Below are 17313 nucleotides of genomic sequence, written 5' to 3'. Positions count from 1 at the left end.
TATATGGATGTTACATTTTACTTTATGGGTTGGTTATGTTGGCTTCTTCAAACCCATTGCCTTCTACTACATATAATAATACGATTAAATTATATCTTTACATTAAAAATAAAAGTCTATCAGCATTCCAGTCATTCCAATAAATGTTATACCCCCTTGATTTTCAAGAATAGGACTTGGAAATGTGGAAGTATAGATTGGTCAAATTGTTTTACCTGCGCATAACCCCAAAACTAAGGATTTATACGCCACCCCTCCTCATTATTTATGATTTTGTTGTCATGGAGGACTGATTGGGCTCATTGATTCGAGTTGAAAAATAAATGCTGCTCTCATGGAATGGCATGCTTTAAGCACTACAGAAAAGTGCTATTTACATGTGAAAAATTAATGCCATATGCTGCATGTGCTATAGGCCTATTGTTTACCTTTTTGTTGGTGCGACTTTGATATCTTGATAATATGCAGCTGTTTAAAGGGCAAATCCACAGATGAAACAATAACAAAACGGACTAAGATTAAGATTATTAATACTCAGATTAATAGACAGAGCTATGGATGCAAGGACTGACCATCCATGATATAAAAGTATTGTTTTAACCATGTTATTGGGCTATACAGTGTTTGTTAACATTTACAATGTTTACAAACATTGGAATAAAACAAGCTTATATGTTGGTTTCTCATGGAGTGTGACAGATTAACTAAACTCATGAGCGATTTAAGTTATATTCTTCAAGAATCAATAGATATATATATATATATATATATATAATTTATAAGTCAAATTGATGTAGAAACTACAGATTGCCCCTTTAAGTCTATCAAAAGTGTACAAGTTTGAGCATGCGTCCATTAGGCCTATGGATTTATTTATTTTATCAGCATGAATTAGATTGAGCAATAAAAACTCCGCGTTTATTCCATAGGCTTGGATCCGCACTATGCAGCTGTTGCAAGAGCGCATTTTTCATTGGCTGTCCACTGGTTTCAAAAACAATGATTGGTAGGCAGCTTAAACTTCTTGAATTCAACCATTATTAAATACACATTTAGATTGATGAACAGCCATCCAAAACAACCACAATCCGTAAGGCGCAAATAGACAAATGAGAGAGCAGCAGTGTGATTCACAGTGCGCATGTTACGTGTTGCTTGTCCTATGTTGCGCTGGGTGTGCTCACTGCTCATTGATTGTCTGTATTGTTAGTGTAACTGTTTTTAATAACCTGCCCAGGGACTGCGTTTGAAAATTAGCCGGCTGGCTAAAACCGGCACTTTTACTGAAACGTTGATTAATGTGCACTGTCCCTGTAAAAATTAAAATAAACTCAAACTATGTAGATATCAATAATAAGTGATATCCGTATCGCCGTAGACTACATATGTAAAGACGTCATCATTTCCTAGTCAAAGTTCGTACGACAGATGTAGGCGATCATTACAGGGCTCTCCAACCCTGTTCCTGCCACGCTACTCTCCTGTAGGCTTTCACTCCAATCCCAGTTGGATTCATTGATTAATTTTATAAACCAGCTAATTATTAGAATCAGGTGCGCTAGATTAGGGTTGGAATGAAAACCTAAAGGATGTTAGCTCTCCAGGAACAGGGTTGGAGAGCTCTGCTAAAGAATATGCATCAAGTGCATACTCCAATTGCAACGTCTGCCTATGCCCACATATTGTCACAAGAAAATGTTGTATTTTTAATACCCTCAAACACCAAGTTAGGCATACCTCATTTCAAAATAGGCCATCATCACTGTCAATCGTGAATGCTAATTAGGCCTATTCACGTTTTACCGGTGAAACCGCATCTGCATGCCAATAGTTTAATTGATCTCAATCAGTTTCATGGGAATAGCCTATGCATTTTGATCTTCTTGAATTACTGTTTTCATGAGCGAATTAGAGCAGATGGTGTTATCAAACTATGAGCCTTGTATTTTGTTTCAATCAGCATATATCCTGCCTTGTGGCTCTGTTGAGTTTTGGCGCAATAATGTTTTTTTTTTTACTATTCAGTTTCAGCTAACCATCTAAAAAATCTCATTAGAAATTAGGTGTTTTGGCGTAACAGAGTTGAACAGTAACGTTATAGGCCTACTATGCTATGCTATTAAATTCGCTTCTGTTACGTTACCGTTATGTGATCTTGCGAGACATTGATTAAGCTTTGATCTAACTTTACTAAACGAGCACCATTGTGAGAAGTGATCATCTTCAATTTGTAATAATAATACATGATGAGTAGGAAGCACTATTAGGCGTAGGCAACAGATCGTGATGAGTGTTATTTTAAATTATTAGGGCGCCCTTCGTGGTTGTTAAAGGACAGCGCTAAATAAACTTTTATTTGATTCGCTTGAACACATGGTTGCAGTATACCCTATTACAGAATAAAATAAAACAGAGGTGAACTACCAATTCATATAATTAATTTGCATAGATTTGATCATCAAATCAATTGACCAAGTAGTGAACATAAATCATTACTAGACGACATAGAACTTTGCAGGTGGCCACTGGTTTGGGTGTCCTCCGCAGAACGTGACAGTAACCAAGTGGTCACATCGTTTTCCGTTCCACTGCGCAAGAGGGGTCGGTGAAGTTTTATGAACATCAAGGCAGACATGGTGAATTTAGATTTTTTTTGTTTTACCTTCTGATTGGCCAAATTTGTCAAGCCTCCAAAGGGCTTCCGCAATGCCCACATGTAGCCTATAGTTCTTCACCATTCTCGCCTCCGCCAGAGAGAAGGCAGGGAAGAAACCATCCTTTACCTACCTCTAGGCTGCTAGACGACATATTTATTTGGTTTGTCATTCTATAGTTTTTTATGGAATTTTTGTGATAATTAAATATCATTTATTTAGAATTGATTAGAATAAATTGTCCATGTATTTTCAAATTGAAAAAGGTGAGGCTCGTGCTCCCCCAGCACTACACACTTGTTACAACGTTCCACATAGCATTGAAAAGTCGTTTTGGCGGTTGGGCAATGCAGGCTGTAGCTAGGCATATAAGAACATGTATTTTCCATATTAATGTGGTTATTAATTCAACTCATGAAAATATGTTGTACAAGTGGGTAAGACATCATTTTTAAAATCATACATTTAGGGATCTTGATATGGCTACATTTTGACAGAAATCTAATCATAGAGATAACAGATATAGTTTCATGCATCTTTATGCTACATTGTATTTATATTTGCTTTTCAGACATCTGTGTGTATTATCCTCTATCTCTGTTCACGAGCAATAGCAGGTGCGTAGCCTTCCAAAACAACTTTTTTTTTTAAAGTTTCATGAATATGAATATATTTTCTATGAATTATATGTATTTTCAAATGTGTTTCTTTTAGACCAGCCCTGGTGTCACAATGGCTGTGGTAAGACTTCACTAGTTCTGACTTCACCTCCATCCATTACTCTTCAGTCATCTCATAGCTGTGGTGTGCTACACCAACACAGTTCAGAACGGCAAACATTTAATCTGACAGAGGCTTTCTTTTTCTCTCTGTCTTTTAGAGAACAGCCCCTCTTTCTGGCCCTCCCTTCCCAACTCTCAGTGTGGGGGGGTCAGACAGTCGCCGATCAACATTGATACTAACCAGCTGACCTTTGACCCCAGTCTCCGCAACCTCACCTTCAGTAACATCACTAATCCACACAGCATCAAGTTCCTCACCAACAATGGACACACAGGTAATCTTGTGGTGAATCTCCTTGGTCCTGTACTTATAGTGTGTCTGTAGGACATGTGTTGTCTAGTCTTCTTTAAAGTAATCTCAGTAGCTCAGGACACAGGTATAATTTACTCATTAACAGTTGTTACTGAATACACAATACCATATTAATGTATACTACGGTAAAACGTCCTCCCAGTGAGCTGTGTGTTAGAGGGCCTGATTGAGGTGAAAGGAGGGGGGCTCCCTCATGGCTACACGGCCGTCATGATGCATTTCCACTGGGGAGGCGACTCACTGTGCCACCCAGGCTCTGAGCACACAGTGGACTCAGTCAGATACCCCATGGAGGTGAGATACTGTACTAGAAGAGAGAGAGTGTGTGTGCAGGAGAGGTGTGTGGGTAAAATCACTTGGGAAGCCAAGCCCCCCCCCCCCCCCCCCCCCCAAAAGCCATATTACAAACTATGTGTTGTAATAACTGTGTTGTTTGCTCTATAACCTGTTAATTCATATGTCTTGCAACCATGACATATAGGCCTAAAGGCAGAGACAATAAGAAGACAAAGTGGCAGAATAAATTCAACCACACCTTTGTTTTATCACAAAACCTGATAGCAACCTCTGTTCAGTGAAGTCCACAAAGCATATTGCATGTACAGTAAGACAGTTAGTTACATAACCTACAGCTTGGTCAAGCAAGTTAATATTTCTGAAATTTTTGGACCACAAAACAACTATTTAGTTTTTACCAAAGAGAGTTACCACAAGTCACAAAGGAAACAAGAGCTGCCTGCACTATTCCAGCACCATTTAAACTTCAACATGTCAACATCATTAAATCACCTCTAATACAGTGACAACTAAAATATACCAAAAACAATTTAGTCCAATCAATATAAGCTAAATATGATGTGGCTGCCCATGGTTCGGATTTCTCTGTGCGTGTGTGTTTGCGTGCGCGTTTGTGCAAGTAGAAAAACATGTTGACTCACCCAACTTGTAGAGAAACACCAATGCCATCCTCCTTTCTTTCATGTTGACGAAATGGTCTATATCTCTGTCATACAGTACACGCTTACATTTTTTGTTGAACTTCCATCCTCTCAGGCCAGGGGCACAATGTATGAATTAATGGTTGCACCAGAATCGCCGTGATAATCATTGGCCAGTACAGAGAATTAAGTAAAACCACAAGTCCAAATCCCTATCTCCATCCATGGCTAATTTAGCTTTCTCCTCTGAGATACAATCAGCCTCTTGCGAATTGAAGGAAAATGTTGAAACACAGAGACGAAAGCTAAATTATTTTATGCTTTATTTATTTTTTCTTGGTCAAGTTTTTTGGGAAGCCTGGCTTCCCTTGGCATACATGAATACACATCACTGTGTGTGTGTGTGTGTGTGTGTGTCCTATATGATGTGACTCTGTTTGATTTCAGATCCACCTTGTGACACTGAAGGAAGGCTTGACAATGGAGCAGGCTAAGACTGACCCGGAGAGGATAGCAGTGTTTGGATTCTTCATAGATGTACGTCTCTACGTCACAACAGTTCTACACTGATGATGACAATACTATGACAGAGTTATGATTCTTGACTTAGTAATAGGAGTTATGGCAGAATACCTTGTTATCAGAGGAGGCCGGTGGGAGGAGCTATAGGAGGACGGGATCATTGTAATGGCTGTAATGGAATCAATGGAACGGAGTCTAACACGTTGTTACCGTGTGTTTGATGCGTTCCAGACGTTATAAAGAGCCCGTCCTCCTATAGCTCCTCCCACCAGCCTTCACTGCTTGTTATTCATGCTATCATCAACACATTCCATGGATTCCAGGTGACAGGCGACCAATGGCATGTGGAATCCTGGAGGACTTTGACATCATATCTGCTGAATATAACAGAGAAGGGTGAGGAGCAGTGGTGCCAGCTAGCCTTAAAGTACTTTTTATGCCAATGTAGCTAATTTGAATTTGCAGAGACGGAGAGAGCAAGAGCAGAGTGAAACCTCCATTGCTTTTAGGGCACTAACAAAGGGAGAGCTTCCTCCCTTTGGTGGTGATGTTACTAGTATTTTTCATACTACAGCCCTCTCCTTATGTCTCAGGTTCATCAGTTGACATAGTGCAGCCACTATCCATCAGTGATCTGCTAGGAAGTGTGGACCTCACCAAGTTCTACCGCTACCAGGGTTCTCTGACCACCCCCACCTGCGATGAAGTGGTGGTATGGACCGTGTTCGAAGAGCCAATCAAGTTACGGAGAGATCTAGTTAGTGGTAACCTAACATAGCAGGCGTAAAAGAAAAGCCTGAGCGGAGCTGGAAGAAACGGGAAGCATCCGGTTTGAGTCTTCACCTCCGCTTCCTGAAAACCGTATGCTTACGGTTTCTTTCAACCCCGCTGAGGGTGAGTGAGTGGTGGTGGGCTGACTTGTCGATTGGTTGGATTACACTCCAACAAGCGTTCTCCTTAGTAAAATGTATGTCAAATAAAAGATGAGTGTGCAGCTTTATTATATTTTCCTGAGCCATTGAAGAAGCCTAAGGGAGCGGTTGAAATTTACACAATTGTTACCCAGAGGAAAATGGGGGAGGTTCGTGCTTTTTCACTTTCAGTCAGGGAGAGTGTTTCATATGTTTTTATTTAGTCATGGGGAGGGTCATGTAATTTGTAATAGATTAAATGTCATATTGCTCAGTGTTTGAGAATGGGTTGCTTATTTCTCGATGTGTGCCCATTGCTGCCCCTCATCCCTGATTCTCTGCTGGGCGCGCAATATCAAGTACGCCTAGTGTGGTCTCAATCAAGTGATCCATAGCCTATACTATAGGCCTAGGCCAGCGTTTCCCAAACTCGGTCCTGGGGAAAATGTACTGGGAGTGTGTATATAAAACTAGGCTACCACAATCATGAGCCCTGGCCTGCCCTGCTCTTGCTGATGTAAATCATTTTGTGCTGCCTAACCAATGGCGGTGCTGTATACGGTGGCCCTTCATGAAGAAAGTCAAAGGCATCTTCTGCAAAAAAAATTGTATTTGTCCCAAAAATTCTATATCTGTGCGTGCGGACGGACTAGGCCTTCTGATGTCCTGTTGAGAGAGAGAGAGAGAGAGCGCGAAGATGAGGACTTCGACTATCCAATTTTTTTATATTCGCCTGTATAGAAATCAAAACATCTCAGATGCTGCAGCATGCATTAATTCTGTTGTGGAATTTAAAAAGATTCTGCTCGTCTCCAGTCATGTAAAATGACGTAGAACTGCATGAAATGCGTCTATACAAGGCAATTTTTTATTGGGCCGCAAATAAGAAGATATACTGTATTCATGTAGTGCTTTTACTGAAATGGAGATCTTTTCACCTCTGTCAGCAGTGGTCTGTGAATTCTCAACCTGGCTACTTTGCCATGTAATGCTTACAAAACGAAGAACAGTTTCTAAAACTGCATATCTAAGGCTCTGGTCTGTCCTAGGAGTGAGGGTAAACGGTAGGCATGTTCTCTGCTATCCACTGCAATATGTTACTTTTTGGGTGACCAACAAAATTCAAGTAGAAATGTGAGTTATAGATCTGTCATTCTCAGTGAAAGCAAGTCTAAGAAGTGGTAGATCTGTTCTTTTTTCTATTTCTATGCTTCCTGTTCTTAAGTTTAATCTTTGCGTCTTTTACATTAGGTTTGGTACACCAGCTTCAAACAGCTGAAAATACAATACTTTTGGTTATGGAAAATACACTGTATGTGGACACCCATTCAGATGAGTGGATTCGGCTATATCAGCATCACCCGTTGCTGACAGGTGTATAAAATCAAGCACACCGCCATGCAATCTCCATAGACAAACATTGGCAGTAGAACGGCCTTACTGAAGAGCTCAGTGACTTTCAACTTGGCACCGCCACCTTTCCAACAAGTCAGTTCGTCAAATTCCTGCCCTGCTTGAGCTGCCCGGGTCAACTGTAAGTGCTGTTATTGTGAAGTGGAAACATCTAGGAGCAACAATGGCTCAGCCGCTAAGTGGTAGGCCACACAAGCTCACAGAACGGGACCACAGAGTGCTGAGCTCGTAGCACGTAAAAATCGTCTGTTCTCGGTTGCAACACTCACAGCCAAGTTCCAAACTGCCTCTGAACTGTTTGTCGGGAGCTTCATGAAAGGGGTTTCCATGGCCGAGCAGCCACACACAACCCTAAGATCACCATGCGCAATGCCAAGCGTCGGCTGGATTGGTGTAAATCTCACCACCATTGGACTCTGGAGCAGTGGAAACGCATTCTCTGGAGTGATGAATCACACTTCATTTGGCAGTCCGACGGACAAATCTGGGATGCCAGGAGAACGCTACCTGCCCCAATGCATAGTGCCAACAAAAATTTGGTGGAGGAATAATGGTCTGGGGTAGGCCCCTTAATTCCAGTGAAGTAAAATCTTAACGCTACAGCATACAATGTCATTCTAGACGATTCTGTGCTTCCAACTTTGTGGCAACAGTTTGGGGAAGGCCCTTTACTGTTTCAGCATGACAATGCCCCTGTGCACAAAGCGATGTCCATACAGAAATGGTTTGTCGAGATCGGTGTGGAAGAAATTGACTGACCTGCAGAGCCCCAAACTCAACCCCATGGAATACGTTTGGGATGAATTGAAATTCCGACAGCGAGCCAGGCCTAATCGCCAAACATCAGTGCCCTCACTAATGCTCGTGGCTGAATTGAAGCAAGTCCCCCAGCAATGTTCCAACATCTAGTGGAAAGCATTCCTAGAAGAGTGGAGGCTGTTACAGCAGCAAAGGGGGGGAACCAACTCCATATTAATGCCCATGATTTTTGGAATGAGATGTTCGACAAGCAGGTGTCCACATACTTTTGGTAATGTAGTGTATATTTCACAGGCATTTAGATGGTACTATGATTGTCTACATTGCTTGTTTCGTCACTGAAATTAAGCAACTATTAGAATGTTTGCAACCAGGAAATGGCGGAGCGATTTCTGCATAGTGCACTTCTTAATTATTTGGGGTGTAGGGGAGGGTCACTTTTTTCAAACATTCAGGGAGGGTCAGGTAAAATTATATTTTACTGAAGTGAGGGCCATCCATTTTTATTTCAGACGACGATTTTCTCCAGGTATCCCTCATAAATAATGTACAGTGCCTAAGCTAATCCTTTCATACCCCTGTCCCACTCTCAGGTGGAGCTGTTTCCTAAAACCCTGAAGTACAGAGACATCTACCGGCCAGTGCAGCGCCTCAACGGGCGCCCCATCTACGCTTCCCCCGGGGTGTCAGTGTCCCCACTGGGCCCCGTTAGCAGCGGCCAGACTTCCAGCAGAGGGGCTCTCTCGCCCGGCCTATTACTACTGCTACTACTGGGCTGGGGGGTGAGGCTGGACACCCAGGGGAGGGGAGGTATGCATAAATAAGGGGTGGAGGGAAAGCAGGAGGGGAAAAAGGAAGAAAATAAGTTGAAGTGTTTGATACTCAAGGGAGGTCAATTTCAGCCGATTTCTGTCAATAATAAATGTGCTGTATGTTCCCTCAGACAAATGTGCCCTGTCATTAGTATCTTATGCAGCAAAAAGAATGCTTCAGCGTAAACTAAACAACTGCCCACTGACGACAACAATTCAAACGGCAATAGGAAAGACAGGACGCACCGGTTCACTTACGTGCCAGACAATGCAAAGCTTTATTTGAGGTGTGTCGAGAATGTAAATGGAGGTATAGACATAGTTGTTCGTAGTTCCTCCTTTGTCCCTTTGTCATAGAGCAGCACCCTCTCTCTCCACCTCTCCCTCTACCACACTCTGATGGAAGCCCCTCCCACCAGCCATGTGAGCTCTGCCACGGGGGGAGTTGGCACCTCCCCTGCTTCGCTGACCTCGCCCGTCCCAGTAGCGATGGTACCTAACCCCCCGAGCATCCCATTGGTCCGTTCCTCTGAAATACCTCTCTTGCCATTGTTCAGGCTGTTGCGCTGAACCGCGAGGGCCCCTCCTCCTTCCCCTCTCTTTATGGCCTCGCCCAGGCTCCATTTCCATGCCGTTGCTAGGTGGGATGTCCATTTTAGAAGTGTCCAGGCTTGATTTGCTTATTGGCTGACCATCTTTAGGAACTGGAGCCTCTTGTTGGCCTAGCTCCGTACATCCCTCCCCTTCTTCCTTCTCTAATTGGCTTAACTGTGCTTGTCCCAGTTCCGGGTGGCTAGAGTTCTCTTGAAGTCTGGCTTTGATCGGTGCGTCGTGAGAGTTGGCAGGAGGAGCACTGTGGAAGTTGTCATGTTTCTCTGAGGACAGGGAGAGTTTGTCCAGATGGTCAGTGGGGGGGACAGGTGTCCCTGGGTGGGTGTGGGGCCTGCCTCTCCCTCCCCTCCTCAGGCCCCTGAAGTGACCCTGTGGCCCTTGGTGCCAGTACTGGTGACCTGTCCTTCCCCTGCGATGCGAGTGGCCAGCGTGTTGCAGCTTTGGTGCTGTAATCTGATTGGTGGAGGCAGGGGGAAGGGAGGGCAGTGATTGGCTGGGAGAGGCATTCCCGTCAGCGCTGACGTTGTCCGAGTCGGGAGGCGGCTGTGAAAAACAAGTCGCAACATTGTTTAATTTAGATACATTATCAGGAAAGTGCGCGCTCACGCACAGACACACTTCAGCTAATATCGTTTGCTAAGCCCCTCCTTGCTTCCTTACCTCATTAATATGTATGAGGAAGCGGTTAGACTCCGCCTCTGTGTCAATAATCCCGCCTTTTGCTTTCTGACGCTCCAAAAGGTTCTGGAGGTCAGCCCACTTCTGCCTGAACTCCACCCCTATCACCACTCCCTCCAGCTGAGTGAAGTAGAGGTCAGCACAAATAGATGTATTTGCAATAGCAGCCACTATAATTGAAGGTGGTGTAGTTGAAATTGCAAGACAAAATATGACAGTACTGTAGAAGGAAAAAAGAACAACTACAAGGAGCAACATAGCAGTACAGTGTGCTGTCAGTGGGTGCAGTTGTGTCTTTACCTTTGGAAAGCTAGGGGCGGGATTGGACAAGAGCTCGTCAACGTTGTAAGTCAGAGGTTCTCTACACACGGGACACACAACGGTTAGCTCCTACAGGGGGAGGGAGAAAGAACCGCCAGTCAAAATGACCACTAAGTGAATCACAGTAAAATCTCCAGGAATATAGAAAAATAAAATAATACATTGACATCCCCCTCCCCAAAAAATGCAGTTTCACTTCAGGAACTCCCAGTCAATTATACTGCTGCATATGGATACTTGATCTCACCTCATCGTCGGTCCTCTCCCGTGTCTTATCCTGCTCCAGCTCCTTCTCCCTTTCCTCGAGCTCAGTCTCGGAGTGGGTGATGTAGCGGCCTAGGCAGTGGGAGTGGAAGTAGTGGTAGCATCTGGTCTTGGTGAACGCCTCCCCATCCTGGGACAGACCAGAAAGACAAGGGAGGACAAGGTTTACATCACACACACTGCTGCGGTCCCATTTTGTGTCCACTTGCTCACTCCCCCTCGCGGATTTCAAAAGCATTGGATTGGTGTTAACATGGGCTACAGAGAGTTTCAAACAGGAAGACTAGTCTTATGTGGACTAATGGAAATACTAATTAAAACAGATCACCTTAAACCCGTAAAGGCAGATGACGCAGTTCCCATGGGGAATATTGCTCTCCGTCAGGATCTCTTTGGCTTTCTGAGAGAGACAGAGAAAAGAGGGACCGAGTCAGGTACTTGATATTCATCTCTATTTATACATTCCTAAAAAAAAAAAAATTTTTATCAGGACAAAGGGAATCCTTGATCCACAGTTCTAATTATAATATCACAAATACAGTTCTTAAATTACTGTAGTCTCCAACTAAGAGATTTCAAATAAGAACAGAGAGAATGAGAGAAACGGGGAGAAAGAAAGAGAACTGGCCTCAATGAGCTGGTACAACACAGGGGAACCCAGGCAGGACTCCGCCTCTGTCTGCAGACATTTCTGCACACTGGGAGAGAGAGAAATCTTGGAGCAATACAAGCAACAGGGGACATAAACAAAATTAAACTACCCTTCATCAGAGCAGACTACAATGAACCTAAGATGGAGGACAACAGATTTACTCTCGTTACCTGCACAGCTTGTCATCAGAAAGACCCCGAGGGTTGTGGATGGAAATGGAGGGAGGAGAGGAGGGATACTTAGGAAGAGAGAGAGAGATCAGTGTATAACATTTGGAAGTGGCATGTCCTGAGAATGAAAGGGCCAGGGCAGGGTTCTAAGGACAGGAAATTATGAAAGCACGAGGAAAAACTTCCACAATGACAGGAAGTGTTGCTGCTACATGGAGGGCTGTCTCAAATCTCACACAGGGACCCCTCAACTCTGGTCCTGGAGAGCTACTGGGTAAGCAGGCGTTTGTTACATCCCTGCACCAATACACAAAAGTGTACACACCTTGTAGGTAGCTCTCCAGGAGAAGGGAAAGCCAGTATATTTAGGGAAAACACCATTTAAAAAAAATTACACAAGTAATTTAAATGCATGACCTAAGCCAGGGGACGGGGAATCATTTTTTCCAATCAAATGGATTGCAAAGGACAAGGAAGAAGGGAATATGAGCATACCTGCAAGTCGAGTGTCAAAGTTAGGGTGAGTCGCACAAACTGAGAGAGGGAATCTTCACCCGTGGAGGGATATAGAACCAAACTCACCTCCCATCCCCTATAAGAGAGCGCAACAGAGAATGTCAATTAAACACACGCACCCACTTCGAAGCCCGAAGTCTATCAGCTATTCATCTAGTCTTATCTGTTGGCCGGGGGAGGCTAATCAGTCATAGTTATAGTAAAACACCCGGGATAGAAAAGAGAGCAGAAAGAGATGTCTGTTTAAGTGAGCAGTTGGGAGGACAGGATGTTGAATACAGAGGGGGGAACGCAAAACATCAGCTGAGTATGATGCAACAGACCTGCAATATCACTCTCTGGTCCAGCCTCGTGACACGACAAAAAACATAGCTAACTAGCACAACGCACACTTGGATACAATGGCGTGTGGTGTTTGTGTGCCTATAGTATTATAGTCTGGTCACAGATCTGTACTGTATGTGCTTAAGGTGAACCAAGTTACTTTGTCATTTGTTGCTATGCCACACAAGGGCACAAACAGATCTGCAACCAAGCTACAGCTGGTATTTATATAGATTCATGAGTCAGCAAAATCCTGCTACCATCAGTGAGGTCTTAGTGGTGTTCTGGGGCATGGGTTATCATCAAACTGAGTGGCTCACCCATCTCTCCTGTTAATCTGCAGCTCATCCAGATAGATGGACTGGAGAACCTCAATCTCAGACAGCACACTGTAGAGAGGGGATGTAGCCAATGTCAATGAGTGACGCAACAATCTGGACGTTACTGCAGAAATGGCTTGAACTGTAACGCATTAACTTACTGCAGAGCAGAATCATTAACTAGCTAAACCAAATGTAAAAATGTAGAACCTGCATAGCTCAGTTAATCATGCGTAGTAAATTATCAAGCTAGCTATAAAATGACAGCAGGGTCGTTTAACCTCACAAAGCACACGAAAGAGGATTAACACCCACCATCTCAGATTGTTCAGAAATGATTTTGTTCGAAATATAATTTGATCTCTGAAAAACTAAAGTAATTGATTGCACCCAAATTGGCTATTTTAATTTATAGGATTCATATAATAATCGAACACCTGATTTGGACCAAACCTTTTTCCAACAATGAGTATATAGTATTAGTTCTCTGAATGACATGTAGTATTTTTCTGCGGTTCAGAGTATTGTTTCTTCATCCTATGTAATGTATTCCCAGTGAATTTGGTGATGGTCTTCAAAACCCTGTTCAGAGAAATAAGTAATTAAAGTTGTTAGGTTTATGTTCCATCCTACAGCATCAGGTTCTGACCACTAGACGGTGGGGTTCGAGACGTTTTATAAGAACCCTCCCATGCTTCGGTTGTTGTCCACTAACTTAGTATTTGTCATTGAGCTACATAAAATACTCCATAAAGTCAAAGTGAAAAGACAAAATGTAATAACTCAAATTGCCGTCGCATAAGTATTCCCCCAATTTGTTTATACAAGCCTAAATTAATTCAGAAGTAAAATTTGGCTGAACAAATAACATAAGTTAGATGGACTCACTGTGTGTGAAATTGGTGTTGACATGATTTTTGAATAACTACCCCTTCCTCTGTCCCTCACACACAACATCTCCCTCAGTCAAGTATTGAATTTCAGCACAGATTCAACTAAAGAACAGGGAGCTTTTCGAAAGCCTCATAATTAAGGGCAGTGATTGGTAGATAAAGCAGCCATTGAATATATCCTTAAGCATGGTCAAGTTAATAATTATGCTGTGGATGATGTATTAAACTACCCAGACACAAAGATGCAGACATACTTCTGAACTGAACGTACTCGGTAGTTGCTTGAAAATCTATGGCAAGACTTGAAAATTGCTGTCAAGCCATGATACCCAACACCTTGACAGAGCATGAAGAATTTTGATTTAACTAGGCAAGTCTGTTAAGAACAAATTCTTATTTACAATGACGGCCTACTCCGGACGATGCTGGTCCGATTGTGCTATACCCAATGGGACTCCCAATCACGGCCGGATGTGATACAGCCTTATGAGACTAACCCAAGAAGACTCACAGGCGTAATCGTAAGTTGTTTCTAACTGACTCAGGGGGGTGAATACCTATTTAATTAAAGTGTAAGTGTTTCATTTTTCATTCATCATAAAAAAAAATGAATTTTTCTTCCACTTTGACAGAGTACTTTGCGTAGATCGTTGACAAATGACAATTAAACCATTTTAATCCCACTTTGTAACAAAATAAAATGTGAAGAAATCCAAGGGCGTGTAGACTTTCTGTTAGGCACTGTCCCATTGACTTGCATTGGATTTGTGTCACAAATCCTAAAACGTTAGCATTTGAAACAGTGGCCAAGTAAACAAAAGCATGGGTTGCTGTCATACCTTGTCCATAAACCACTTACAGGGTAAGGAAACCAATGTAATTGTGATTTTGATTAACTATCCCTTTAACATTGAGGGGCTGTTTAAAAAGAAATAAGCATCACCTACTAGCAGGAACACCACCATCTAGTGGTAAGAACCTGGTAATATCAGAATTAGGATAGGACATAAAACTAACAATTTCAATTACTAATTTCTCTTAACAGGAGGAGAAAAATAAAAATCAACTAATTCTATGAGAAAACATTACATAAGACAAAGAAACAATACTCCGAGTCGCAGCTCCTTACTACTTGTCACTCGTTGTTGCGGTGGGTTTGGTACGAGGGGTCCATGGCTGGCGTTTGACCATTTCCTTGGATTCGTCATGACTTACTCATTGTTAGAAAAAAGTACGGTCAAAACCGTTTGTTAGGTACTATATTTATTGGATATTATGAATCCCATACATTTAAATTGCCAATTTGGGTGTAATCAATCTTGTTAATTGCTCAGATCAATTACATTTCAGCAAAGCAATGTGTCAGAAATGCTAGTGTTATCGGTTTATAACTACGGAAATTATTTCAGAACAATCTGAGATGGTGGGTGTCATGGCTTGCTGAAATGACATGGAACGACGTAGCACTGAAACAGAATTTGGTCGATTCTCCTCGCCACGTTCAACGTCTCCTTTAAGGCCAGATTCTGGTTCAAGCCGATATAAACTTTGTGTATTTTCCTAAATGGATGTCAGCTAACTAGCACTGGATGTAATGTAATCTCTTTGGTAAATTACAATGTTGAACAAACAGCTTGCTTGCAAGAGCCTTTTCGTATGATCACAACATGCATCATACCCTGCATGGCATCACCCCCTGCACTCAGCTGTGTCGTTTAGTTAACTGAGTGTAGCTAGCCAGCTAGCCGCCGGAGCTAGCGACACATAGCTTGCAAACCACAATCTACAACGTACATATCATTTGAAGATATGTTTTCAATTAAATGGTACTGAATATGAATGAACGTATTATACAGGTATTTGACACATAATCTCTACCTACACGCTCTCATCAACAAACTCACTCGCTTTCAGCTGCCATCTTCGTTCTGCCGACCGGGACTACTTCTTCTTCTATGGTTTATTGGCGATGGCACATTTTAAATGTGTACCCCGCCACCTACTGTGTGGGATGGAAACAGGATTACCAAAAATTGAACTAAATACCCCCCCAAAAAACTTCCAAATGACCCAAAAAATGTATTAATAAACTAAATCAAACAACATCTCTGTTAAAAAAATAAAACAGATCTGATCCCTACACAGGCTCAAGGGGAACCTGGGAGGGCGGGTCTTCCAGCACCAGTACCCCTTGCAAGTCTTTAGATGTAAAATCCTTAAATCCCCCAAACTTTTCTGCCACAGCCACAAAAATGTCCAGTTTCTTAGACTTCTTTGAGACTTGTGCCATACAGTTTATAACTGTGGCAATGAATGCCACAAAATCCACTTTTTTATAACACAACAGGGTGTCTTTTGACTGGCAGCAAACATTTACTACAGGCTGTGGTGCATCCACTACCATATCTTCACTAGCATCACTTGTTTTCTCAATTATTTTTGCCACCTCAATCTCCTTCACTCTTACAGAGCACTCCAGGAACACTGCTCTTTCCCACCTGGACAAAATGAACACCTATGTGAGAATGCTGTTCATTGACTACATCTCAGCGTTCAACACCATAGTGCCCATGAAGCTCATCACTAAGCTAAGGACCCTGGGACTAAACACCTCCCTCTGTAACTGGATCCTGGACTTCCTGACGGGCCGCCCCCAGGTGGTAAGGGTAGGCAACAACACATCTGCCATGCTGATCCTCAACACTGGGGCCCCTCAGGGGTGTGTACTTAGTCCCATCCTGTACTCCCTGTTCACCCACGACTGTGTGGCCAAACACAACTCCAACACCATCATTAAGTTTGCTGACGACACAACAGTGGTAGATCTGATCACCGACAGCAATGAGACAGCCTATAGGGAGGAGGTCAGAGAACTGGGAGTGTGGTGACAGGACAACAATCTCTCCCTCAATGTGAGAAAGACAAAGGAGCTGATCGTGGACTACAGGAAAAGGCTGGCCAAACAGGCCCCCGTTAACATCAACGGGGCTGGAGTAGAGCGGGTCGAGAGTTTCAGGTTCCTTGGTGTCCACATCACCAACAAACTATCATTGTCCAAACACACCAAGACAGTCGTGAAAAGGGCACGACAAAAGCTTTTCCCCCTCAGGAGGCTGAAAAGATTTGGTATGGGTCCTCAGATCCTCAAAAAGTTCTACAGCTGCACCATCGAGAGCATCCTGACCCGTTGCATCACCACCTGGTATGGCAACTGCTCGGCATCCGACCGTAAGGCGCTACAGAGGGTAGTGCGTACAGCCCAGTACATCACTGGGACCAAGCTTCCTGTAATCCAGGACCTATATAATAGGCGGTGTCAGAGGAAAGCCAATAAAATTGTCAGAGTCCCCAGTCACAGACTGTTTTCTCTGCTACCGCACGGCAAGCGGTACGCCTAGTCTAGGACCAAAAGGCTCCTTAACAGCTTCTACACCCAAGCCATAAGACTGCTGGCTAATT

General features: G+C 43.0%; 2 protein-coding genes across 4 annotated transcripts; one reads left to right on the top strand and one right to left on the bottom strand.

The window, feature by feature from the left end:
* The first annotated feature begins 2898 nt into the window (after positions 1–2898).
* LOC139563448 (carbonic anhydrase 6-like) lies at positions 2899–5397 on the top strand. The gene is made up of 4 exons (XM_071382170.1): positions 2899–2920; positions 3535–3711; positions 3892–4043; positions 5135–5397. The coding sequence occupies exons 1-4, from the start codon at positions 2899–2901 to the stop codon at positions 5255–5257; spliced, it is 474 nt and encodes a 157-aa protein (XP_071238271.1). The 3' UTR covers positions 5258–5397.
* Positions 5398–9353: 3956 nt separating this feature from the next.
* Positions 9354–15856, bottom strand: LOC139544283 (E3 ubiquitin-protein ligase RNF25-like). Of its 3 annotated transcripts, XM_071351267.1 has the most exons (10): positions 15759–15856; positions 12962–13030; positions 12297–12393; positions 11802–11869; positions 11608–11677; positions 11308–11379; positions 10963–11109; positions 10695–10784; positions 10377–10514; positions 9354–10259 (listed from the first exon to the last, which is right to left on the bottom strand). In XM_071351267.1, the coding sequence occupies exons 1-10, from the start codon at positions 15773–15775 to the stop codon at positions 9456–9458; spliced, it is 1572 nt and encodes a 523-aa protein (XP_071207368.1). In that variant the 5' UTR covers positions 15776–15856; the 3' UTR covers positions 9354–9455. The 3 variants fall into 3 exon arrangements, with proteins under 3 accessions (XP_071207368.1, XP_071207526.1, XP_071207447.1); XM_071351425.1 differs by lacking the exon at positions 10377–10514; XM_071351346.1 differs by lacking the exon at positions 12962–13030 and having other exon boundaries at positions 15759–15806.
* Between the last annotated feature and the right edge of the window lie 1457 nt (positions 15857–17313).

The sequence above is a fragment of the Salvelinus alpinus genome, chromosome 1 (assembly GCF_045679555.1).
Source record: "Salvelinus alpinus chromosome 1, SLU_Salpinus.1, whole genome shotgun sequence".
Lineage (NCBI taxonomy): Eukaryota > Metazoa > Chordata > Actinopteri > Salmoniformes > Salmonidae > Salvelinus > Salvelinus alpinus.
The sequence above is the reverse complement of the archived record's forward strand: the minus strand, read 5'-3'. Positions and strand labels throughout refer to the sequence as shown.